At 42.9% G+C, this 24,973-nt stretch overlaps 1 protein-coding gene across 2 annotated transcripts; it reads left to right on the forward strand.

Moving 5' to 3' along the window:
• Positions 1–835: 835 nt before the first annotated feature.
• On the forward strand, positions 836–24,743 carry IL17RE (interleukin 17 receptor E). 2 transcript variants are annotated; one of them, XM_063291435.1, is made up of 16 exons: positions 836–918; positions 5,357–5,512; positions 6,229–6,332; positions 8,206–8,329; positions 8,803–8,942; positions 10,565–10,633; positions 10,965–11,031; positions 13,158–13,345; positions 13,677–13,730; positions 15,365–15,412; positions 16,827–16,872; positions 18,766–18,917; positions 19,078–19,146; positions 19,694–19,745; positions 21,239–21,346; positions 22,781–24,743. In XM_063291435.1, the coding sequence occupies exons 3-16, from the start codon at positions 6,330–6,332 to the stop codon at positions 23,473–23,475; spliced, it is 1,815 nt and encodes a 604-aa protein (XP_063147505.1). In that variant the 5' UTR covers positions 836–918; positions 5,357–5,512; positions 6,229–6,329; the 3' UTR covers positions 23,476–24,743. The 2 variants fall into 2 exon arrangements, with proteins under 2 accessions (XP_063147505.1, XP_063147504.1); XM_063291434.1 differs by lacking the exons at positions 836–918; positions 5,357–5,512; positions 6,229–6,332 and having other exon boundaries at positions 8,119–8,329.
• The last annotated feature ends 230 nt before the right edge of the window (positions 24,744–24,973 follow it).

A 24,973-nucleotide genomic window follows, 5' to 3' on the forward strand; every position in this document is an offset into this window, starting at 1 on the left:
ATTCCGTGGGGGAGGGCAGCTGCAGAATTCTCCCCAACCCCTTGCTGGGTCATTCTTAGAATAGTTAAGATTTGCTCAAGTACTGAGAGCCTCAGTGTCCTTCAAAAGAATTTAAGAAAAGCCCTGATAATTTAGTCCTGACGATGAATCACTTGGAAACTCCCATGTGGGCTATGTCAGAAATTGTGTTTGGCCTCCCTATTAGTTGAACCCCACGAACAGATACCATGGACTTGCATTGGCTTCTCAACTGGCAGATTTTATACAGCCCTGTAGATGGTCTTCAAGACCAGTGGCCTTGGTGGTGATGAAAGATCCCAAATTGTATTAGGTACTGTGTGAAGAAGTTCTTCCTTTATCTCTCATCACCTCTGGACTCAGCAAGAGTTGGCAAAAAGCCAGTAAACATTTGGGCGATCTGCACAATGCACCTCTTAAGGCCCTGAAGAGGGCTCAGATAGCTTTTGTTTAGGTAAAGGTAAAGGTAAAGGTAAAGGTTTCCCTTGACGTAAAGTCCAGTTGTGTCCGACTCTAGGGGGCGGTGCTCATCTCCGTTTCTAAGCCTTGGAGCCGGCGTTGTCATAGACACTTCCGGGTCATGTGGCCAGCATGACGACTCGGAACGCCGTTACCTTCCCGCCGAAGCGGTACCTATTGATCTACTCACATTTGCATGTTTTCGAACTGCTAGGTAAGCAGGAGCTGGGACGAGCAACGGGAGCTCACCCCGCCGTGGGGTTTCGAACCGCCGACCTTCCGATCGACAGCTCAGCGGTTTAACCCGCAGCGCCACCGCGTCCCTATTAGCTTTTGTTTACTTTGGGTAAATGTTCTATTCTGGAAAGAACGGCCTTCGATTTAACTTTCCCCCACTAACTCTATCTTTCTTCCTTGTTTTGCAGGACTGCAGAATTCATGGTAAGAAAATTAACATCCTTATGGGACAACTCTGTGTTGGCTTTGAGCACAGCGGGAGGCAGCAATTGGGATCTGAATGCGGGGGCAGAGGGGAGTTCTCCCTGCTTTCAGTTGGGCTGAGGGTTGAGTAGACAAGAGCGCAGATTTGATTGCAAGGCGCTGTGGCTTGAAAGCAGTGGTGCCAGCTTTGATTGGTAAGAACCACACCAGCTTTTGAAAAACTGTTCAACTTGCACTCATGGATTTTGAATGGCTTTTTGATTTTGATGCTTTGTAACATGTCCTCTTACCATGGCATGAAGATGCCTTGTTAACTTTTTTTTAAAATCATCATTATAGCACCTTGATCTCATTCCCAGCTACCCAGCTAAATTCGTCTTTAGCCACTCCAATTTGAAAGTCGCATTTTCCCTCTTCTCCAACCCAGGCCTTGTTGTTGAGAAGTTCTGATGGTGTCAGCAGGGGCTGGGATTTGCCCAGCTCCAGTTAACCACTTGAGGCTGCTATGAGCATGCTCCCTCCCCACTGAGCAGTGAACGGGACCTTCGGTGGTCATCTTGGCTTGGGCTGCTGGGGAGCTCAGGCCACAGCCTCCTGCAGTAGCACCTGCCTGTGTCATGGCTGACTGTTATGTAGGCACTTTTTAAACACAAGGTCTTCTGAAAGAGTGAAAGCTGTCTGTACAACAATGCAGTGAGAATTTCAGAATCCGTTCTCTCACCACATCGTTTTATAAACAGCTATTACTCTCTCTCATAGACTAGAGAGAGAGAGAGGTGGTGAAATATCATCGCATCAGCACCTTATTCTCTGAATGCCACCCAGAAGGAGACTATTCACCAGTCACAACACTGCTGTGCCTGATGGATGTTTTTCACAGATCGTTGAACTCACAGTCATCTCTCGAAAGTTGTTCCTGAGACAGTTGATCCACGGGAATGGCCATAGGGAGACAGCCTGCTTCACTACGCTGCACATGTAGTATCCGTCGTCTGTTATGGAGCTACTTTTAAACACGGGTTTAATGATCCTTTGAAAGAGCTCTAAAACCGTGTTCAGGCTGCTTTTGAATATGGGTTAACCGCTCTTTCAGAGAATGGTGAACACATGCTTCAAAGTAGCCCAACTAACAAGGGACGAGCAGGGTTGTTCGATGCAGTAGAATTGTTCTTTCCTGCTTGACCTCACCACCCACTCCCTGTGTGCGTGTCACCTGCTTGGGGAGCTATTTTTAAACATGTTTTTAGTGCTGCTTTGAAAGCGCAATAAACCCACGTTCAAAAGCAGCCTAAACAAAGGCTGACAGGTATGGTGGGAGGTTGCGCCCCAAAGCATCAGAGATATATAGAAGGCAGCCATTTTGTGGATGTGTCTATCATGCTCTCAGACTTCCAAACATTCCAGTGTGAAATGGTTGCCCATATCTGCACTAAGCAATAATGTAGTTCGGTTTTTCTTTTCCCAGCTTAGCATGATGTGTGAACCCCCTTGTTATGGATTAGCATTCTGTGTGAGCCAAACCAAATTATAACTCTTTCAGCAAACCATGATTTAAAAAATGTTGCTTTAGCACTGTGTGAATGCAGTCAATCAAATATGCTGATTGCTTTGGAGAGTCGTAAAAGAGGTCCAGGCCTTTGCTATAATACAGTGTTCCCCAACCTGAATAACTTGAAGATGTGTGGACTTCAACTCCCAGAATTCTCCAGCCAGCCTGCTGGCTGGGAAATTCTGGGAGTTGAAGTCCACACATTTTCAAGTTGTTCAGGTTGGGGAACACTGCTATAATAGGTGCCTCCTTCTTCTACGTTAAGTATTACAGAAAACCTGACCTATTTTGTTTTGGTTGTCCTTCCTTTGGAGCATGTGCAAATAGCCACTGTAAATAGACTTAACAACCAGCAGTTGTACAGAGCAGCGTTTTTCAAGCTTGGCTGGGTGGGGAATTCTGGGAGTCCACACATCTTCAAGTTACCAAGGTTGAGAAACACTGGTGTAGACACTATAATGCCAGTTCTGAATCCAAATAAGCTTCCTTATCCAGTCTGCAAATATATTTGTGTATCTCTAGATCACAAGAAAAGGACAATAATGGCTGAGTTTGCTCATCACACAAAGACAAAACCAAATAAATAGTATTCAAGCCTAGGTTGATATATAAACTGGGCCAGTGTGTCACCAGGAGCATTCAAACGAGTCAGCTGATTCAGAATCCTAGTTAGTCACTTACCAGGGAGTAGGTGAACATACGTGGGTTTTTGCTGCAAGTTACTGGAAGGAAATTCTCTTTCTATACAAACACGCACATTGCGCTTTGTGGCCTCACACAAACATGTTCAGGGAGAAGAGTTGCATAGGGATTCATGTAAACTTTGCCCTAGAACGTGTTTATAGTGCCAAGGCTTATTTATTTGTTTATTTATTTAATTTGTGTGGCCACCCATCTCAACAAGTAACTCTGGGTGGCGAGCCATCTTAAAACAAATTAAAAACAATTCCTATCATAAATACAAAAATTAAAATAGCAGCCAAGGAAGATATCACAATCAGCAGTTTGAATTTAAAGGGTTATGAAAAGTAACCCGTTTTGTTTTGTTTATTTTGTTTTGCTTCATTTGTGCCTTCAAGTCAGTTTTTGACTCCTGGCAACTGCCTGGACAAATCCCAGCAGTCTTCTTGGCAAGATTTCAGAAGTGGTTTGCCCTGGCCGTCTTCTTCCTAGGGCTGAGAGAGGGGGACTGGCCCAAGGTCCCCCAGCTGGCTTCATGCCTAAGGCGGGACTAGAACTCACAGTCTCCCGGTTTCTAGCCTGGTGCCTTAACCACCATGCCACACTGGCTCTCAGTGGGATTTATCTTGTCCTTTTGCCCTCCTTTATCCTCACAGTACCACTATAAGAGTAGGGTGAGAGCTAAGCCTTCAGGTTAGCCAGTGAGGGTTGTGGATGAGCAGGGACTGGATCTTGGGTCTCTCCCATCTCAAATCTGAATTTATAACCAGTAAAATATGCCACTTTTGAATATGATACCTCAGAGCCCAGAACTGTAGCAGATGAGCCCCAGAGAGCATAGGAGAAAATACTGCACCTAGCTCAGCCCAGCCCTTACAACAGTGAGTAGACTTTGAAACGTTCAGATGTCCAGAGGAGGGAGATATAGTTTTGAAAACAATCTGGAAACCAGGTTATACTGTATGAAGGTTAATGGAAAGTGTGGGTAAGTTTAACAAGGAGGGGAAAAGATTATGAGGAGGTCCTGGCTCCTGGTTCTGTCCCCAGGACCTGGTTCGAATGGGAGCTAGACCTTTTGTGGGATGTTCTGGTTGTTTAATTGATGGTTGTTTCTCTCTGGATTTGCTTTTGGATTATATATTCTGCACTTGTTTTTACTGTTGTATTCTGTAAGCTCCCCAAAATCGTACAGATCAGGTTGGCTTAAAAATTTAATATGTAAATAAATGTGAGCTGTCTTGGCAGGTCTGATGGATTCTTACACAGAAGAGGCTTCATCTGTCCTCTGTTGCTTCAGCTGGGAATTGCAAAGAAGCTGGCTTTGTCTAAACATTAAGGAAAAAATTTCTAACAATAAAACTTGTGACAGGGAGACCACTGGCTGGGTTCACACATCATGTTAAACCATGGTTTACTGAAGCAGGATTGGGGAAATAGGCCACAATGGGCTGGATTCACTCAGCATGCTAAACCAAAACCAAAACAACCCAAAACAAAACACACACACACACACACACAATGTTATGGTTTGGTGCAATGTGTGAAAGTCAGTGCTTGTTTCAGGAGGTGCAATTTGCAATATTTAAGTAATATGACAGAGAGAAGTAATGAAATATATGTGCTATAATAGGACTGTACCTGCCTGACCTGATCTGGGGTTAAGCAAGATTAAGCCTTCCTGATTAGGACTTGGATAGGAGACCATCAAGGAACATTTGGCCTGTAGGTTAGATTGGGAAGAAACAAAGAAAAAAAGCTTCCAGGAAGTTGGCAATGGCCAACCACTTCCATACTCCTGCTAAGAAAATACCAGATGCTTCCATAAAGTCACTAGGATTTAAGCTTGATTTGAAGGAGACATCTTTTTAATCCCAGAATTAAATTTAATTTTTAATTTGATTTTGAGTTGATTTTTGTTCTGGTTCAGGGATGTTTACAGGGAAAAGGGCTGAAAAAATCAATACGAGGGCTGCAACCATATGATCAGAGCTCCACCCTTTTTTACATGCATCAGTCCCATGGTAGGAGCCACCAAAGTGAATTTTTTGACCCCTGTGGACAACCCTGTCCTGGGCCCATCTGATTTTTTTCTGTGACTCCACTGACTTACTGGGAATACATCCCCTTTCCCTGTTTACCTCTCTACCCTTGATGTAAAAAAGATAGATTTTTCTCTGTCTTTCATTCACTTTTTACTCTCTTCAACAGCAAAGGGAGCTCTACCCAAGCCCTGTTCCCGATGCCGGCAGAAGCTCCAAGAACGCCCACCCCAGCCTCTGCCAGCCCTTGTCCTAAGCACAGTTCAGTGTTGCAAGCATGAACAACAGACATGTGTGCATGTCTATGTGGCTCTGAACTCTACAGGTATGATGGGGGAGGACAAGAGGAGCTTAGGCTATTGAAGGTGCAATGTTTGGGGGAGTCTTGATAGGACCTTTAGGGTATTATAGGCACAGGTTGGGATGGGAAGTCCTTTCTGAGGAATAGGCTCCAACAACAGTCACAAAAAAGGTAGTAAAATTGGGCATGACTCATTTAACAACTGCCTCACTTAGCAATGGAAGTTCCAGTCCCAATCATGGTCATAAGTCGAGGACTACCTGTATATGTGGAGATTTGTAGATGCAGCACCTATTTTTTGGAGTAGCCTCCTAGTTGAACTGAAGTTGACCTCTACATGATGCTTAGGATGGGGTGGAGTGTTTTTTTTTCTTTTGGTTTTATGATTTTATAGCTACGTAATTTTATTTTTTATTGTGGGTGTTTTTGTAAATGCTGCATTATTGCAAACTGCAGAGTCTTGGGTTTGCAGTGGCTAGTAATTGTAATAAACACATAAATACCAGTCGAAGAGAATATTTGTAGCTCAGGGCTGAACTGTGGAGTCTTCCACAGAATGTCCCAAGATGTTGCCTGGTCTGGCAACGAAACGTCTGCAAGGAAACAACAAGGCTCAGAGAGCACCAAGGACCCCACAAAACACATAAATAATGAAAAGTAAATAAATATAAACTGTTTGGAGGAAACCATATTTGGGAAAGTCAGGATATAAGGTCTTTCCTTCTTTGTTGTGACTGCAGGTATTGAAGGCCTAGAATTGGATTTTCTCGTTCCAAGCTCTGACCGCGATGGCAATCTTCAGGTCTTGAAAAAGCAGAAGCACCAGACCACTGCAGGGACTATGGTAACATAAGAGCATAAGAATATAAGCAGGGCCTTCCTAGATTGGTCCCCTGGTCCATCTAGTACAGCCGTCTGTTCTCACAGTGGCCAACCACAGCACAAGAAAGCCCACTAGTCTTCCAGCAGATGGCCTTCAGCCACGCTGCCATCAAGACTAATATCCATTGATCCCCATGACTTTCATGAATTGTTCCAACCTTTTTTTGAAGCTGCTTGACCTGGTAGTTAGCTCGACATCTCGTGGTAGCTCCTCTAAGCGCTTTCATTCCTGTGGGCCTTGGGTTGGCAACTTCTTTTTTCCAAGGATGGTGCATGTACCAATACAGGTGGTATAACAGGCAGAAATTCAGTGAGTTAAGTGCTCTGTTTGTTCTATGCAGGGAAAAGCTGCAGGTATAGAATTTCTACCTCTTGTAACCTCTTTGTCAGGCTCTGCCTGCTACCCAGTAAAACACAGACGCTAGTGCAGGCTTAGGTTCTGGTTTTATTTGAGTATAGAATGCATGCCCTTGGAAAAGCTGAGAGTGAGTGGAGCGCGCCGGAATGGGATTTAAATAGCCCGCGCCGGTCAGCGCTCCACCCCTCCTTACTCCGAGTGTGCCCCGAGCCCCGTTGGTTCCGTTGCTGGTAGGTGAGGGGTCGTGGAGCCCCTCCTGTGCCTCGGGTGTTTCCTGGACTGTTTTTCCCGGCTGGTGATGGGTCATTGCCGGGCGATCAGGTTCGTAATCTTTCTGACAGCGTGCCTCCTGGTTGGGTCTTGTCAATTACCTTCTTTGCAACATTGTATCTCTTCCTTCCCTGCCTCGGCTAGAGTCGATACTTTGTTGCCAGCACCGGTTGCTCTCTTTCGTTAGCTAGTTGCCTTTTCGCTTAATCCGCCCGGTACCCATTTCCTTGTGTTGTTATGTGAGCCGTTGCAACGTCACAAGCATCGCAACGGTGATCATGACACTCTTCTAGGCTGGATCTTTATAAACCTGTAGATCCAGTGATGGGGTGTAGTCGTATTATAGGAGATGTTGTCCCTTCCTACTTAACTGAGAAGCCCTCTACCACCCAATGGATTAGTGACATGCCCAGTACAGCAACAGAGCTCTCCTCTTTTGGTTTAGACTCTGTTCACCCCTCGGATCACCACTGGACCCTGATCCACAAGGGTTGGGTGACAGATGGTTATCCTGACCCTGGAAATCAGGTACTGCAGATGATCCACAAGGCTGGTGAGAGGAAGGCTGCACCATCAGCACATGATCTTAAACAACAATTAGTGAGTCATCCTTGAGCTGAAGTTAGGGGACTGTGTGGCTGCATCTTAGGACATAGGAAAGTTGGATTCAGGTCCATTTTCAGCCATAAAAAGCTTACTAGATGACTTTGGGTCTGCCATCTCTTTCAACCCAACCCATCTCACAGGATTATTGGGAGGAAAAATAGGAGGAAGGAGCCAGTCCCTCCTTCAGTTCCTGGAGGAAAGGTGGGATATAAATCTAAAAGGTGAATAAATGAATAGATAGTTCAAATTGTGGTAGTTTTTAGTCTATCTTGAATTAGGCTGAGGATCTGTAATGGGCAGAAGGAATAACTTTGAGGAACAGGAGGAAGAGGTGCAACTAAGACAATGGTCAGGTAAAAGAAATCAAGTCTGGCCCAGATCTGTAACTAAAGTAATCATCTTAGACAAAACCCTCCCTAGTTTTCACAAAGATAATGGGAGGGAGGGGGGAAGTACATTTAGATTATGTTACTCTAACCTTATAATAAAAGTAGTAGTAGGTTGCATGACCCTGGAGGGCTGGCCAGATCCATCCTGATTCACAAGGCACAAGCAGGAAATAATGAAATGCACAGCTCTGACTCCAGCATTGTTTTCCCAGTGGCAGATGCAGTTTGACAGTTTCCAGGTGGCCGGTGGCCAGCAGGTGCATGTCTCAGTGAAAACCATTCCTCCTGGGATGCTAAACCTCAGCCAAAACTATATAGTCACTAACAATGAATCAGGTAAGACACCTTTACAGGGCACATAAGCCATATTTACCCATGCTTATATCTCCTCTTGTCAAAGGATCTTCAATTCTATATTTAGAAAACGTGAAACTTTCTACTGGACATCAAAAAACTTGGCACAGACAGTTGTGCATTATTTAGGAAGGTTTTAAGCTGGGATAAGAGGGAAAACACCACTTCCCAAACAGAGCACCTAAAGTTGTCTTTGAGTTCCCTCCAGTGTGAGCTGACATCAAGATATAGTCACTGCCGTGAAGTAATGGCCTGTGAAAATAACTAGTGGTTCATCTTTGTGCCATGGCAAGGAGGCTGTGTGGTTCTGGTGTCTTGACAGTAGGAGGCTAATTTTGCACAGGAAATAGGAAAAAAGAAATGAAGCAATATCATTGCAGGGGAGACTTTTGTTATTAAGGGACTTGTGATATGGCAAGACTGAATTTTCTACCCATTTCCCCTTTCTTCCCCAGGACCTGAGTTCCAGTACAAATGGGTGCCAGCTGCCCATGCTATTGAGGTGTCTGCTTCCAAGGGCCCTCCCATCACTGTGCGCCTCTGCCATCAGCTGGCCCTGGAATGCACAGAGCTGCACCAATCTTTCCATCAGGAGGTAGGATCATTGCAGGAAAAGAGACAAATGTAGGGAACACCAATGGGTGGCGGTGGTGGTGAGGACAAAGAGAAAGTGAGGCCAGGGGGGTTGCAGGAAGCAAACAGTTTTGGTAGAAATCAAGTTGGAAGCATTGTGGGGAACATACCTTTCTAGTTTGGCCCCTGGCATCAGCAACGCAAAAGCTGCCGCTCAGCATGATGTCCGGTGTGGCCCATGATGTCCCCTTCATCTGTGCTCCCCAAGCTTTTTCCCACTGTACCATCTAGTGATGGCCAAAGGGTGGCTACTTTTCCCCCTGGTTTTTTCTTTTTTTGGGATACATAGAAAGAAATCATTAAATTATTAAATCGTATTTGTAATTTTGTGCAGAAAGTAAAATAGAAAGTGGCCTGACCCAGTCATGGAATGTGAACCTGGCTATGGTATACAAAGATGATGTGATCCTCAAGCCAGTGGAAGATGTGCATCTCTTGGCTCAGGAAGCAGTGCTGAGAGAGGCTTGAGGCTGCTCATCAGAGCAAGTAGCATAAAGGTCCACTTTTAATCTCTAACAACTCGTGTTTAAAAGGGATCAGTTTGAATGTAGTAGGATAGGGCTGGCCCTATCATTAGACAGGGTTGATAATCTGCTACTTTCAGATTTATTATTATTATTATTATTATTATTGTGTTTTTATTGCATTGTATTCTAAGGAGTGGCCCTTCTGAGATTTTATGCTTATTTATCAACACCGTAGTTTGGGAAACAATGCATTCATCTTAATGGTTGGGTTGGAGGCATCATTTGCTGCCTTAGCCTAAGACAATGAAAGCTTTTGGAGCCCGTCCTTGGGAAGACCTCTCCTGAGATCTTAGACAGGGGCTGGCAGGCAGAGTAGGCAATGATTATCTTGAGCAGACAAATTCAGTGAAGTGGCACATGCCCATTTCCTATCTTTCATTGCTCTTGATTAATGGATGCAAAAAAAGGCAGCTTGGAATGTTCAAAAAGACTTCAATATCCCATTATTCTTTCTTTCAGTCCTGTCCACCTGGGTTAAAAGACAAGGTGCAAACTGGCATATGTTGCCTCAGAACTGCTGATAAAGTTACAGGGCTGTCAAAGATGGAATGAGATTAGAAGTGGGAAAAGGCAGAAACTATGAAGACTGGGACAGTGGGAGGGTGCAAACTGAATTAGAAAGAATGCACACCATGGGATAGTCTCTTCTCCTTCAAGATCTTGGCATCTTGTATGGTAGAGCAGAAGATAGATCAGGATCTACAGATAAAGGTCTTTGTGATTTATAGTTGATCCACAAGATCCACAAGATTTTTTTATTCCTGATGATAACATAGTAGGAACAATAATCCTGCTTTTCCCATCTAAAATAAATTCCCATTCATTTCATTGCTACTGAAATAAGTGGGGGAACCAGGAAAGGGCTGCTAGCTCAGTTCAGATATGGTGGTGAAAATGGATTCTAGGAGTCTGAATTTGTTTGGAGGCACTTTGTTGTTTCATGTTCAATATATTTTGTTCTACTTGATTGTCATCGGTGGCATTGTGTTTCTTGTAAAACTCAGAGTAGAATTTTGCTTATTTGTGTTTTATGGCTTGTTTTCTCTTTACCTGCCAGGTATTGGTTTCCATAAACAACCCTGCAGTGCTGCAGTATGAGCTCCTACTTCCTTGTCTGTGCATAGAGGTGTGTGTGTCATCTCAAGAGGCTCTGAGTGAGATTCTTTGAAGTGGGACAATGTGCAAAACTTGGGCGGAGGGATTAAAGAACCCTGCAAAAATGTGTCTTAGTAATTCAGTCTCCTGACAGATTTCACCCAGACCCCTTTGTATATAGAATGCCTAAACATACATGCCTGTGATGGTCTATGCAGAAGGTGGCCACACTACCTAAGGCTAGATACCATCTGGGGGGCTATTAGCAATTTCCTTCCTTGGCCCCATCTGAGGTCAACCACTGGACCAAGGATGGGAAGCTATCAACTTGGATCTTTCTGATTTACCTTCCTTTTCTCCAGGCATCATATAACCATGAGGACAGCTTGCGCAAGAGGGTGTGTCCATTCCGGGATCAGCCGGAAGCCTGTGAGTTCTGCTTTAGACAAGATTGTTGACAATGGTCTTTTCTAATGGTAGATCAGGGGCTGGGATTTCATAGGTTATAGGAAAAGGGGGACACTCACAAGTGGCAAATATCTGATGCCCATACTTTAGTCACCGGTAGAGCCCTGCCTGTTTTTCCTCTCCAGTCAGACAGTCTACCTACTAGCTTGGAGGCAAGAAACAGACTGCTGTCATAGCAGGAAACTAGTAACCTGGAATGTAACAGGGAAGATAATAGTAATGATCAATATGGAGAGCAGGTTTTTTCTTAGCCTCTGCTTTTAAATTTATATCAATCGGTTGTTGTTCAGACATTGTTTATCTTGTTGCCATAAAATATTCATTGGCTAACTTCTACATAGAGAGACAGTTTAGAATAGTGGTTTAAGGCACCAAGCTAGAAGCCGGAAGACTTAAGTTCTACTCTTGCCTTAGGCCTTGGGTCAGTCACTTTGTCTCAGCCCTAGGAAGAAAGAAATGAAGTTCTGAAATTATTGTCAAGAAAACGTCATGGACTTGTCCAGAAAGCTGCCAGGATTCAAGAATCACTTGAAGGCACCCCCCACAAAACATAAACAAAAACCTTCTACCTATACAAAGCAGATAAGACTAGACTCTGCCAGATTATTGGCAAACTGAATGATAGAAATCAACTCTCCATTTCTGTTAACAGTCATACTAACCCTAACCTCTGGCTTGGTCAATAAATATGTATGTCTTCTTCACTGAGTAGACTATAAATGGTCTTTGTCAAGGTCTGACAGTGTTCATTTTCTTTCTGCTAAAGGGGCAGGTGCTTGCTTGGTCCACCAATCAAAAGAGAGAGAGTTGTGGGGTTCAAGATGGTTATTTCCAAGTCCTGCTTAGCAAACATTTGCAGAGGTGGTTGGCTAGTCAATGACTAGTTGGCTGTCACTGGCTAGGTTCAAACATCAGCCCTAATCTGGTTTCTCTGCTTTAGACTTTCTGGAATTTGTGAACCCAGCCAGTTTAGCTTCAACAAAATTGTAGCTGTTGCAAATGTGTGAGCTTAGCTGTTCTCTTTGAACCTAAAAGAATTCATGGGACTGTTATGAAGATAAAACAGGGTAGTTTCACATAATTTCAATCTGTGTTTCATGGATGAATTACATTCTCTGTGTCAACTCACTATTGTTTTACAGTTGATAATTAGAACTATTTCAAGGAAGTTATAATGTTTTCAATTTTTTTTGGAAACAATGTAGTATTTTACTTATTTATTCTGTGACCCACCTTATATAAAACATGTCAAAAGGTTAGGAAGGAGGAAGGAGGAAGGAGGAAGGAGGAAGGAGGAAGGAAGGAAGGAAGGAAGGAAGGAAGAAGGAAGGAAGGAAGGAAGGAAGGAAGGAAGGAAGGAAGGAAGGAAGGAAGGAAGGAAGGAAGGAAGGAAGGCGGGCAGGCAGGCAGGCAGGCAGGCAGGCAGGCAGGCAGGCAGGCAAGTAAGCTCCTTTTCTCTTCCATATTTATTTCTACCCAGGAGAACAGAGTATCTTCTCAGCTAGGGGTATCTGTAGGTTGGAAATGCAATGGTAGAAACACTGTGCTTGCATCTTTTGCTTGCAACTAACCCTAAATCAATTTCCCAAACTCATACTTGGCCTTGTGATTTAGGTTATACTTTATCACAAATCAGACTGAATACTAGTCCATGCAGGCAGAATGGGGAAAAGAGTGTTCCCCCCAAAAATAGAGCCCTTGTCTGGGGCTTCTGTGAGAGTGTTTCGCCCAACAAAATAAACACTAGGGAAATAGTGCACAGTATAATACAATATTAATATCATAATATCATAAGCTTTTAATACCATAATATCATAAGCTTTTATGTATATTTTAATGTAATTTTTATCTGGCTATGTTTAATGCTATTTATTGTAAACCGCCCAGAGTCCCCCATTGGGGGAGATGAGCGGTGATATAAATTTAATAAATAAATAAATAAATAATAAATAAATAAATAAGGGAAAGGAGGAATTTAAAGACTGTGAGAAATTAGTATCTGTTTAGAAACATTTGATTGATTGATTGATTGATTGATTGATTGATTCATTCATTCATTCATTCATTTTCCCTGCTTACTTTGCTAGATGCTTCAGATCTCTGGTCCTCAATGCAGTTCTTCGACTACAGTTCCAGTGACAAGACGGAAATGGCCATGTGTCTGAGCAGCCGCTGCTTGTTTCATCCCACTGCCTCACTTTGCTGGAAGGAAAGCTCTGCTCCAGAAGCAGCCTGTCAAGATATCCCTAATTCCACAGCCACTGAAGTTGACCAGGTGAAGGGACATGGAGGAGACACAAGCTTTTGTGCCTTGATGAAGGGCAGCCAAGTAGCAAAAATGAAGGGCGAGTGATTCTCAGAACCCACTACCTTAGCGGAGGCCTTAGGCTTCCACACTCCATCTCCTGAACAGATGGAAGAAAAATGTGGAAGGCAGAACAGTATTGTTAAGGGAATGTCCTTATCAAGCAAATTCCAGTAGAGCCTCCCGCAACCTGCCATGCTGACTGAGGAAATTAGAGAGAAGCAGGTGAGGGAAGATCATTCTGAGATGTTTGGACGTTGTATCTCTGGAGTTCATTTATTTGTTTTATTTATTTACTCAGGGTTCTATGCCACTCCAGTTTGAAGACTCTGAGAGACTTACAATTCCTATTGCAGTAAGTAAGATTAAAAACAATTTGAAATCCCAAAATTAATCTCAATCATATTCCCACCTAATAAATTCACAGTGCCTGGAGACCCTGGGTCAAAATCCTTTTGGCCCATCTCCAAAAAAATCTCTCCATGGAAGAGGAAGAGAACGATGGAAGAGGATGACCTTATATGTGGGGGAAGCCTGTTCCAGAGGAGGGGCCATCACTGAGAAGTCAACTTTTCCTCTTCCCACAACCACCATCTAGAATCAACTGTTTAAGGAATAAAAACACTGTGGAACAGTGTTTCCAATTCCAGCCCTTGCAGCTGGTCCAGAAAGATAACAAGATTGATAGCACTGAAGGCAGCTGAGAGATCTAGCAGGACCAGGAAAGTTGCATTCCCCTTACCCCAGTCCCCCCAGAGGCCATCCACAGGACTGACCCATGTGGTTTCAATTCCCATACCAAGGTCTGAAGCCTGAGTGAAAAGGGTCCAGATAATCCACTTCATCCAGAGCATTCTGTACTGTTGTCCCACCATCTTCTTTCCTTGTAAGGAAAAGTTGGAGACAGGTTAATAGTTGTCCCAACTATTAGCTATGGGTGGATGGAAGGCTTCTCGAGGAGTGACGTACCACCACCTCCAGTGGCATCACTGCTCAGTCTAAGATGAATTCATCACCACTTGCACCCAAGCTCTTGAAACTTTCTTAGTGGTTTTCACCAGCTAAGTTGGGCAGGAGTCCAATCCACAGATGTTGCCTGTGTCATTTTAGCTGGCCTTGCCCACCAAGTGTCCAACTCCCAAGTGATTTCATCCTCCAGATATTGTCCAAATTCATCACAATGCTTTGAAAGTGTAAAAAGAAAAGTCTTTAATGCCTTACTGAACTATTGGGAGAGATAAGAGAACTTGAGGCCCCCTAGTGTTTGCTGAACTGCACCTAACATCTCTCACTCACTGAATCTTGTTGGCTGGAGTTGCTGGGATTTAAATTTCAAAAACATCTGGTGCTTCTCATTGTAGACACTGTAGACTCAAAGCAAGGACAAAGTAATATCAAAGTGTATCAACCTCCCAGGACGTTCTACTGCAAATCTCAAAGGAACCATTTTGGGAAAATGACACTTTAGCAGCACAGTTGCGTGAGAGATTGCTGAACTCACATACATCAAAAGGTTGCAGTCTATCTCAAAAGGTCTTAACAAACACAATGAGTTTTTAACACATTACAATTGTTAAATGATAATGTGTTGTAATTCGTAATTTGCATCTGCATCACCAACCTGCCTTACCTTTGCTTCCCCCCCCCCCACTTCATCCCAACTTAAGTTTAATCACTCCATTGCATCTGATGAGATGGGCGGTAGCTCACAAAAGTGTATGTTTTTAAATAAAAGTTGTTAGTTAGAAAAAATGCTGCCAGACTCCTCCTGATTTTTAACAACATCTGGAGGCAGCATGGTCCCCATTCCTAGTCCCTGTGAAAATAGTAATAGGAAGACTTGCTGATTGGATTTGCTTTACTAGGGATAAGAATTTCTCATAATTCATAATTTCTTTTAATTTCACAAAGTCTGTATTGGGTTCTAAGAGTCATATGTATATAGAGAGAAGATCCCTTCCACTGTCTAACATGCAGTTCTTACTCTAGGCGTATGTTATTGAAGAGGTAGATATGAATCCACAGCTCTGCTTCAAGGTAAGAGATACCTCTACCCTCTATACCAGCCTTTGTCAACCTTTTGACCCTGGAGGAACCCTTGAAATATGTTTCAGGCCTCGGGGAACCCCTGCGCATTCAGGCTCAAATATAGGCCAGAAGTTACAAAATTATTATAGTCATTTCATGGGTAGGCCTGTCTATGTGCATGAACCGTGTTCTTAAACTAAAAATAATGAAACTTACCTCTTTAACGTGAAGTTGCCTGAATTTGAAATAATTTTTAAAATAAATCGTGATCTCCCAGGGAACCCCTAGTGGCCTCTTGCAGAACTCTAGGTTGAGAAATCCTGATCTACACACATACAATTACTGCCATCTCATCCTTACAAGGTAGCTCTCCCTTAAGGACCGAGTTATTATCATCTGTCCAAGTCTAAGGAAGGCTCTGGAATCCTGGAAGTAGACGCATACAGTGAAAGCAATGAAGTTGATCTAGTTCATAGACCATAGAGGTAGATGGTATTTGTGCTCTTATGAAAGTATACGACAGCTAAGGTGTGTGTGTGTGTAGCAAAATGGGCCGTTCCAAAGGAAAACTTCTCGGTCCAAACTACTTTTTCATAAATCCTTGAGACTGAGTAAACAGTAAACAGTCATCAAAAGTGTTTTAAAATTTTGTTTTTCATACATTTATAGTAGCCTGATTGTTGTTAGTTACCCAGGGTTATATTGTATAAGAAGGTGGCCATATAAATCTTTTAAATGAACAGACAAAATAAATAAAAAAGCACAGGACATTAGCGGCATATCATATGCGTGTTGACTTGAAATTCTTTGGGATATCTCAGATAGTGCTAGGAGATGATGATGTAGTAGCGCTAGATGGGTTACGATGGGCTGAGATGCATGAACAGCAGTACGGATCGGTCCTTGGAAAGAATAATCTGATGTAGGGATTGGTAATATGGGGCCTGCAAGCTACCCCTGTTCTGCCCACCTCCCTATGATTTCCCAAATTGAATTAAAATAAATTAGAAATGATGGCAAATCACATAATGTCATGAGAGTTTAGGGAACAATATATGAGGCCCAGTGAGATTTTGGCAAAGTTTAATTTTTAAAACAATTTTTTAAATTATTGGTTGAATTACAGATTTTTTTTCTATAAATTATAACAAATCTTCATTTCTAGAGGTCTTTAAAATCAAGTTAGATCGTCAATTTTAAATGGGCTTCATCCTTGAGGCAGAAATTAAATGATTTAGTATAGCTCAGTCCTTTGGTTTAGGGCAGCTCATCGTTCAAGTTTGTAAGAGAAATGCTTAACGAAGGTAGGTAGAGGGTTAACTGGAGGACTCTTAATTTTCATTAACCTTGAGTATTAAATGTGTGCAAGTATTAACTGCAGAGTTTGATATGAGTCACACCTCCAATGATTTGTCTTTTTCAGTTTTCTTACATGAACACAAGCCATATTGAGTGCCCACACCAGACAGGTGAGTCTACTTAAGTCACAATGCAAACCTCCAGTTTGGTTTCAGTGTGGGGGGGGGCAGGATTAGTGATTAATCTCTACCTATTCAATTTGGCAGTGAGTTTATTGGGACAGCAAGCACCTCATTCAGAAGTGTCCATCTCTTTGTACTCGTCTTCTGAATAACCTCTTAATGAGCACCATATCTTCACAACTGGTCCTCATCAGCTAGAGAACCTTTATGACTCCTATAAATAAACAAGTCATTGCTTTGTAACCTATTACTGTCTGGATTCTCCTTGATTATCTCTAGCCTATGGCCTGCCCATTCAGGTTTCCTTTGCAAATGCCTAAAGCAGTGTTTCTCAGCCTTTGCCACTTAGAGATGTGTAGACTTCAACTCCCAGAATTCTCCAGCCAGCTTGAATTCTGGGAGTTGAAGTCCACACATCTTCAAGTGGCCAAGGTTGAGAAACACTGGCCTAAAGCAACTCAAAGAGTTTATTTACAAGTACTTTTTGCAATAACTGAGGCTATTTCTGTTTAATGGCAAGGCTGGCCTTGCAGACTCATGTTCAGCTTCCAAGGTGCAGCTTTACCATTAAGACCATGCTCTGGGATTTCCTTCAAATCTTGATTAAAAGGAAAAATTAGAGTGTCTCATAAATGGGGGCATGCTACAGGTCTGTCAATTTTGTACGCATCACAACCAGATATGGAGGGAAATGGCTCTGTGTTGTATACTGCAATTTGCAATCAATGAATAGTATTTTGTAATCTGAACCCAATGGTAGGACAATAAGCAGGAAGGTTAATGTTTTCACAATTTCCAGTTAGATGTGGTATTAATCTGTGACATGAAACTTTAAAGGCTATTATATGAATGCTTACTTGTTGCAATAGACCTTCAATAGTCTTCAAGATGCACAGCTATAACTGACTGGTAGCAGAAGGTAATTTATGGTTATCAGAAAGATATATAGTACTAGCTCAGCAGATCTTACCTCCAGGAAAATTGCTAATGGAAGAATGTATAGAAGTAATGAGTCAAGAAAGAGCAGATTTCAAACTTGCAAGATTGGATTTAAGAAAAAAAAGGCTCCAAGATCTAGGGACTGGGATGGGCTCAGCTATTTGTTTTTAAAACCAGACCTGAAGGATGCTCAAGTCCTTTCACATACAAAACTGCCTCATTCCTTTTTTTAAATAATAATTTTATTAGAAATTATAATTGAAAACATAATAATATTCTGTAAGGAAGTGAGTGGAGGTGGCAAGGGACTTACTTGATTTTCCTTTTGCCTGGAATGGGGGAGAGGGGATTTTTGCAAGACTTGGATGGGCACTGATTTTTGTTCCCTGGGCACTGTTTTGTAGATGGTAGATCTGAATCCAATCTGGATTGTCCTGAAGCTGCTTTTGAGAGATTGGAGCAGCCTTTCTCAACCTTTTGACCCTGGAGGAACCCTTGAAACATTTTTCAGGCCTTGGGGAACCCCTGCACATTCAGGCTCAAATATAGTCCAGAAGTTACAAAATTATTACATTCGTTTCATGGGTAGGCCTGTCTATATGCATTAACAGTGTTCTTAAACTAAAAACCAAGAATGAAACTTACCTCTGTAATGGGAAGTTGCCTGAATTTGAAATAATTTTTTAAATAAATTGGAATCCCTAATGCCCTCTCGTGGAACCCCAGGGTTCCACGGAATCCTGGTTGAGAAACTCTGGATTGCAGAGTGAAAGCAACTCTGGATTGCAGAGTGAAAGTGTTATAGAAGTGTGCACAGTTTATATATTTTCTATAACAAACATGCCCCAAGTCACCAAGCTTTCTCCTTAAAGGGTTGGAAACAACAGGGCACTAACTGAAACAATGAAGGCAACTGACTCTAGTTTTGTTCTTTCTTTTTAGATACTACCTGGAATGTATCTCTAAATGTGAAATTTCTGCAACTTCATTTAAACTTCCATTCTCGCATACCAGCGTCCTTTAGTTCAGTTGTATGCCAGCAGGTATCTTCAAGCCCGTGCAAACCTGAACCACCTGTCTATACCGTCTCCCATGTAAGTGACTCCTGGTCTCAGGAGGAGGAATTTGAGATAGTTACAGCAATAACTCAGTCAGGACTGTTGAGTGAGGAAAGCCTAAGAAATGATGTCATACTTGACATGGATGGTAGCAGAAGGATGTATCCTGGATTTAATTCAAGGTTATGTTTTGCAGCCAGAGGGATCTGCTGTGGGTGAACTGAACCTGATTCTTCCTTGGAGAGCTTTGAGAAGCTGTGTGCTGGTAAGGACCAGCTTATCACCTTCCTTTTCTTAGTAATTCACTAAGGAAAGATTAATTCATTAGTGAAATTTGAACTTTTGCACACAGGAGTCAATTACAGGTAGTCCTCAGTTAACAACTGCAATTGAGACCAGCAATTTGGTCATTAAGTGAAGCAGTTGCCAAGTGATAATCACATGACCGCAACTGTGCTTACAATTTTACTTCCATTTTCCTTTGCTTCTTGCTACTTCCTTCAGCTGAACTGGAGTTCTTTCTCTTTGTGGACATCTTGGTATGGGGTAAATAAGCACGTGAAAATAAGAGCAGAGAGATGCTGTGAAGGTCTTAAGTGCAAGGACTGGTCGCTAAGTCATTTTTTAGCACCGTCATAACTTCAAATGGTCACTAAACAAGTCAGTCGCTAAGCGAGGACTACCTGTAAATTAGCAAACAATTTGATGAGAGTAAAATGCCAGTTCAACAGGAGTACAAAGGTGCACATTAACACATTTCATCACTATACTGAGCTCCACTGTTCCATCCCACCTCTTTTTTCACTTGTTAGGTCTGGCGTTCTGATGTACATTTTGCTGGCAAACGACTCCTGTGTCCAGATGGTAAGTTACAACACTGTGTTCAGCTGAGAATAGGGTGAATAAATGGGAGACTGTCTGACCCTACTGTGGAAAATGACAATATATCCTGTCTTCTGTAATGCTTCTCAGAAGGTAGAGAGCGCATTCCGGGGGCTTCTAACAAATGGTCAGAGCTACATCTTGCTCAGCTATATGGAAGGAATTCCTGGTCTTAAAGAAATGAGCCAGAGGACATATGTCCCTCTTATGGAAGGACTGGACAGTGGTGGTTCAAACCAATGACTAGGAAAAGCATTAAGGCATTCCTGAGAAAGCAAAGGCGTGATTAAAGGCAGTAATCCAAGGAATTAGTAGCACTCCTTTCCCTCTTAGGACAAGAAGAAAGAAATGATATGGGACTTTCAATTAAAGATTGACAAGGGAAAACACAGACAAAATGTTGCAATGTGGGTTACCAGGGAACAAATCCATTTTCTCTGTTTCTTGTTTTTCCAACCTTACATTCAGTTCATCTGGTTTCCTTATTAGTTTGTAATATTTATTTAAAGTTTGCACTAAAATTCATTATGCATTTTTGTCCAGCTTTGCCTCATAACATGCATTTTTGTTTAAAAATTTGCTTGGCATGCAAATAATGCAATACATTTATTTCCCTAACATATTATACAAGAAAGGGAAAGAATTATGTTGCAAAATTCAGAGGTGTGATTTTCAAAAGATACCTGAGTTCTGTATGTGTTCAGCCAGTCAATTAATCTTTCTTTGGTTATACCAGTGTTTTTCAAACTTGGCAGCTTTAAGATGTATGGACTTCAACTGGCTGGAGAATTCTGGGAGTTGAAGTCCACACATCTTAAAGTTGCCAAGGTTGAGAAACACTGGGTTATACTCAGTTCCCTTTCTCACGCTTTTTATACCCTAATTTTCCTTCCCTCTCCACAAAAGAGTCTTAGTGCCTTGTGCAAATTGAACATTTCAGTCATCATTTTTTAGGATTTTCTGTCCTGGGATGTTTGTTTCCCTTTTGGGTACAAGTTTGGGACATGTTGAGATTCAACTTGAACAGTGTTTCTCTACCTTGGCAGCTTGCAGATATGTGGACTTCAACTCCCAGAATTCTCATGGAGTTGGGGGATTCTGGGAGTTGAAGTCCACACATCTTCAAGCTGCTAAGGTTGAGAAACACTGTCCTTGAGCTTGCTAATGGTTTCCTTGTCTATGTGGATGGTGCTGTCTTAGCCACATACGGGTCAACTCTTAGAAAGAGTTCACATGTACTGTTTAAACTTTCCCCAACCTGGTGCCTTCCAGAAGCATTTGAGTGTAATTCTCATCATGGCCAGCTAGATGATCGCAGGAACTGTGGTATAATACATCTGACAGGCCCGGATTGGGGAGAGTTGATAAGTAGGAGACATCGCATGCACACATTCCTGCAGAGATGCACAGGTGGTTGAGAATTACTTTCTGTAGAGATTTTACACCACTTTCCTTCAAACCTCTTTTTCTGCCAGTTTCCCACAGGCGCTGGGGGTTGCTGGCCTTTGCTATAGGTTTAGGCCTGGGATTGCTGGCTTTAGTGATCCTCCTGATTCACTGGAATATCCACAGACTCCACAGAGGTAAAAAGCATCAGAAGGACTGGTGTATAATGGGTGTGGGTGGGGTGGGGTGGGGTGGGGCTCTATAATTTTAACCATCTCATGCAGTGAAAGAGAAAATGTTATTTTGCAGCAAAGTCTTCTCAATTTCCCAAGAAGGAGGCTCATGGTCAGCCTGGATAAGCCCCGAATAACAATAACCTTTTGCAACATGTATAGATTCATATTTAATACTAAATGTGGTTTGTTTGTTGGTTTTGGTCATAGCACAATGTGCAGATCTGCCAATTAGGGCTTAGTATTATGTATAGTAACTAGTTCAAGAACCCATAATTTAAGCGCTGTCGCTGTGCTGGCTTAGTGCTGTGTCTACATGGATCTGCAGTGTTAATAAAAAAGCTCAAGCAAACTAAAATGGAACATGCACTGGGGAAGATGGCATAGAAAGGAAGGGTACCAAGAAGAGAATATGAGTTGATTCAGGTGCATGTACTTGACTTCAGTTAGTAGTTAGATTTAAGGAGTTATTTCTGAGGCTTCCAAAGGTAGATTATAAAAAAAATCTACATTGTACCATATGTCTTGTCTTCGAGATAAATATGTGAAACTAGACAACCCATGACCGATTGGGTCATAGTTTCAGAGATATTTCCTTACCAGATTCCTCAACGCCTTCAACAACCTCAGAGCTTCTAATGTACTGCCTTCACTGGAAAAGTTCTTAAAATTCAGAGAGATATTCAGAGATGTATCTACCTCAAAAATAGCCCATGTCATTCACATTGAACTGTACAGCACAGTCAAACATCAGGAGTTGACCACAGGAAATGTTTTCTGACATTCTGTATTATGTCATAAAATGTTATGATAATTTTTATGTCATAAATTGTTTTATAAAATTTGCCAAATTTCAATTCCACCAGAGTCATGGGCCCCAAATTTTGGATGCATTCTGTAAGTTAGCCAGTTTGAGGTACTTTGGTTCAAAAATTGTTGCCCTATGACACACTGTTTCGCCCAGTTAAAGATTACAAACAAACAGACACAAGAGTTTTAGTAGTATATAGATCACACTTTCTCAACCTTTTGACCCTGGAGGAACCTTGAAATATTTTTCAGGCCTCAGGGAACCCCTGCACATTCAGGGTCAAATATAGGCCAGAAGTTACAAAATTATTACATTTGTTTCATGTGTAGGCCTGTCTATATGCATTAACAGTGTTCTTAAACTAAAAACCAAGAATGAAACTTACCTCTGTAATGTGAAGTTGCCCAAATTTGAAATAATTTTTTAAATAAATTGTGATCTCCCAGGGAACCCCTAGTGACCTCTCACGGAACCCTAGGGTGCCACAGAACCCTGGTTGAGAAACCCTGATATAGATAGATGCTATGGCAGGAAGAATGGGCAACTCTCACTCACGAGTTTCACTTCCTTTCTCTCCTCTCTTCCAGATGTCCCTCGCCAGCACCATTCTCGTCCCATTCTACTGATCTATTCTCCTGATTCAGAGGAGCACAAGCAGTTGGTCTGCGCCTTTGCTGCATTGCTGCGGTCGGCGTTGGGCTGCCCTGTGTTACTGGACCTCTGGGAGCTGGGCCACGTGGGACGACTCGGCATCTTGCCCTGGGTGTACGCCCGACGGGAACAAGTGGGCCGGAAGCAGGGTCAGGTGCTACTGCTGTGGAGCGCGGGCAGTGCTCGGGCCTATGGCCTCTGGCAAGGGGAGGCAAGCAGCAAGGGTAGGAAAGCCCCGGAGCCCTATGACCTCTTTGGGGCAGCCATGGCCTGTTTACAAGGTGAACTTCAGAGTGCGCCTGGAACTGTCCAGCGATGTGACTGGGTAATTGCCTACTTCAGTAAACTGTGTGACCGACGGGATATTCCATGTGCTCTGCGCCTTCTTCCCCGTTACCGCCTGCCTCAGGAACTGCCAGACCTGGTTGGGGCCCTGCAGGGCTCTTCCAGTTCAGCACCCAGCTGGCTCCACACTAGTGCCAAAGCCCTTGTGTGCCACCTGCTCAAGGCCGAGAAGAAGAGGAGTCCACAGAAGCATCGGAATCAACTGTGGAAGAAGGGCACCAGGACGCTGGCAGGATCCCTGGTCCCCCTCACTCACCCCAAGGTGCACAGGCCAAGCTGCACTTGAGGGCTGTGGAATAAGGGTGCACTGCAAAATGGGATCGATCCCAGTGGTAATCTGTAGGCAGAAGCTGTTTGTCGGTCCTCAAAAGGATTTGCTTCTTTATGGTGCCTAAGAAATGGCATCTGTAACCATGTGAATCCAATGCCATGAAAGAAAGGAAGGGGTCCAACTCAGCCAAAGATCCGATGGTAAAGCAGAGAGATTGCTCTGGTTGCCAGAGAGTCCCCCCTTGCCTGGTGGTCATGGCATCTGTCGCCATAGAGATGACAGTGCACTGCAAAGAAGAGGTCATAGCCTTGCTGCTGAAAGAGGGATGGTGCAATATGAGTGTCGTGGGCAGTCATATGTAATTCATGGTGCTGCTTCCTAGCAAATTCCTCCTGGAGGATAGCAGGCTTGTCAAAAGGCAGCCAGATTAGGCCCAGGGAAGATGATCTTGCCAGCTAAATGGACTAAACGGAGAGGCTGTATTCTTACCTTGTTCACCATCCATCCCTTCAGGACTCTAACCCACAGAAGGTATAGAATATCTCTGACACCTCTCAGAATGTTCAGCTTTCCTTTTTTAAAACATGGGTCCTAACATGTCTACTTGTGGAGGTACAAGGACAAGGATGAAGCCTGCAGATAGTATTCTCCCCAATAGTACACTAAGGTCCTTTCCCCACTGTTGAGTAGAGGCTCTCTCCACCCACCCATGAGCTGGCAGAAAGCTATGCCAGCATGGAATGAGCTGTCCCCATTACCAGTCCCTATCCTGATTCTGTCACCTGTGTTTCAAGTCAGTGCAGTCTCCTGACTTCCCTTCAAGGTAATAGGTGACAAAGCCCAACAGATATTATGCACCTTGGAGCTTCCTTGGAGAGTGTCAGAATAAGTGGAAAAACACTATTTGAACACCAGTACAGCTGAAGAGGAGGTTAAGCCTCCTTGATCATGAGCTGGGGACAAGATGACAGTAACATCAAGGAGATATCACAGAACAAAGGTGTTGTCAGAGTGTGTTTGTGCTGTGTGCAAGCGGGAAAAAGACTTACGAAGTAATACAGTTAGATGAATGCAAATGTAATTGGCTAGCAGCTTGCCCTGCTTTGACCACTCTGTTTCCAAACAGCAAAACAAGTATGTTGCTAAGAGATGCATTAAGAGATCCTTATTTTGTTTTGTATGTATAATCTGTTGAGGTTACTCAGGTCCTCCATCTGTTCTTGGTATTGCTACCTTAGTGTTGCTACCTTGGAATACAATAATAAATATGATTTTTAAAGGAAGTCCAAAAGTACAAAGGGCACTTTTTTGTTTTGGGTAACTACAACACTGTGCTAATGGTCTTCCAAAAAGTACATAGAGTTGGTAAACTTAAGTCACCATGCCATCTTTAAAAGTATTTCTGTGCCTCATGGTTTTGAAAGTAAGTGCAGATCCTTTTTGAAGAATAATCTCCTGGGTGGAAGAGCTGTCTGTGTTATTCCATAATACAGCCTTACCCAACTTGTGGCCT

Source organism: Candoia aspera, chromosome 2, assembly GCF_035149785.1.
Source record: "Candoia aspera isolate rCanAsp1 chromosome 2, rCanAsp1.hap2, whole genome shotgun sequence".
Classification (NCBI taxonomy): domain Eukaryota; kingdom Metazoa; phylum Chordata; class Lepidosauria; order Squamata; family Boidae; genus Candoia; species Candoia aspera.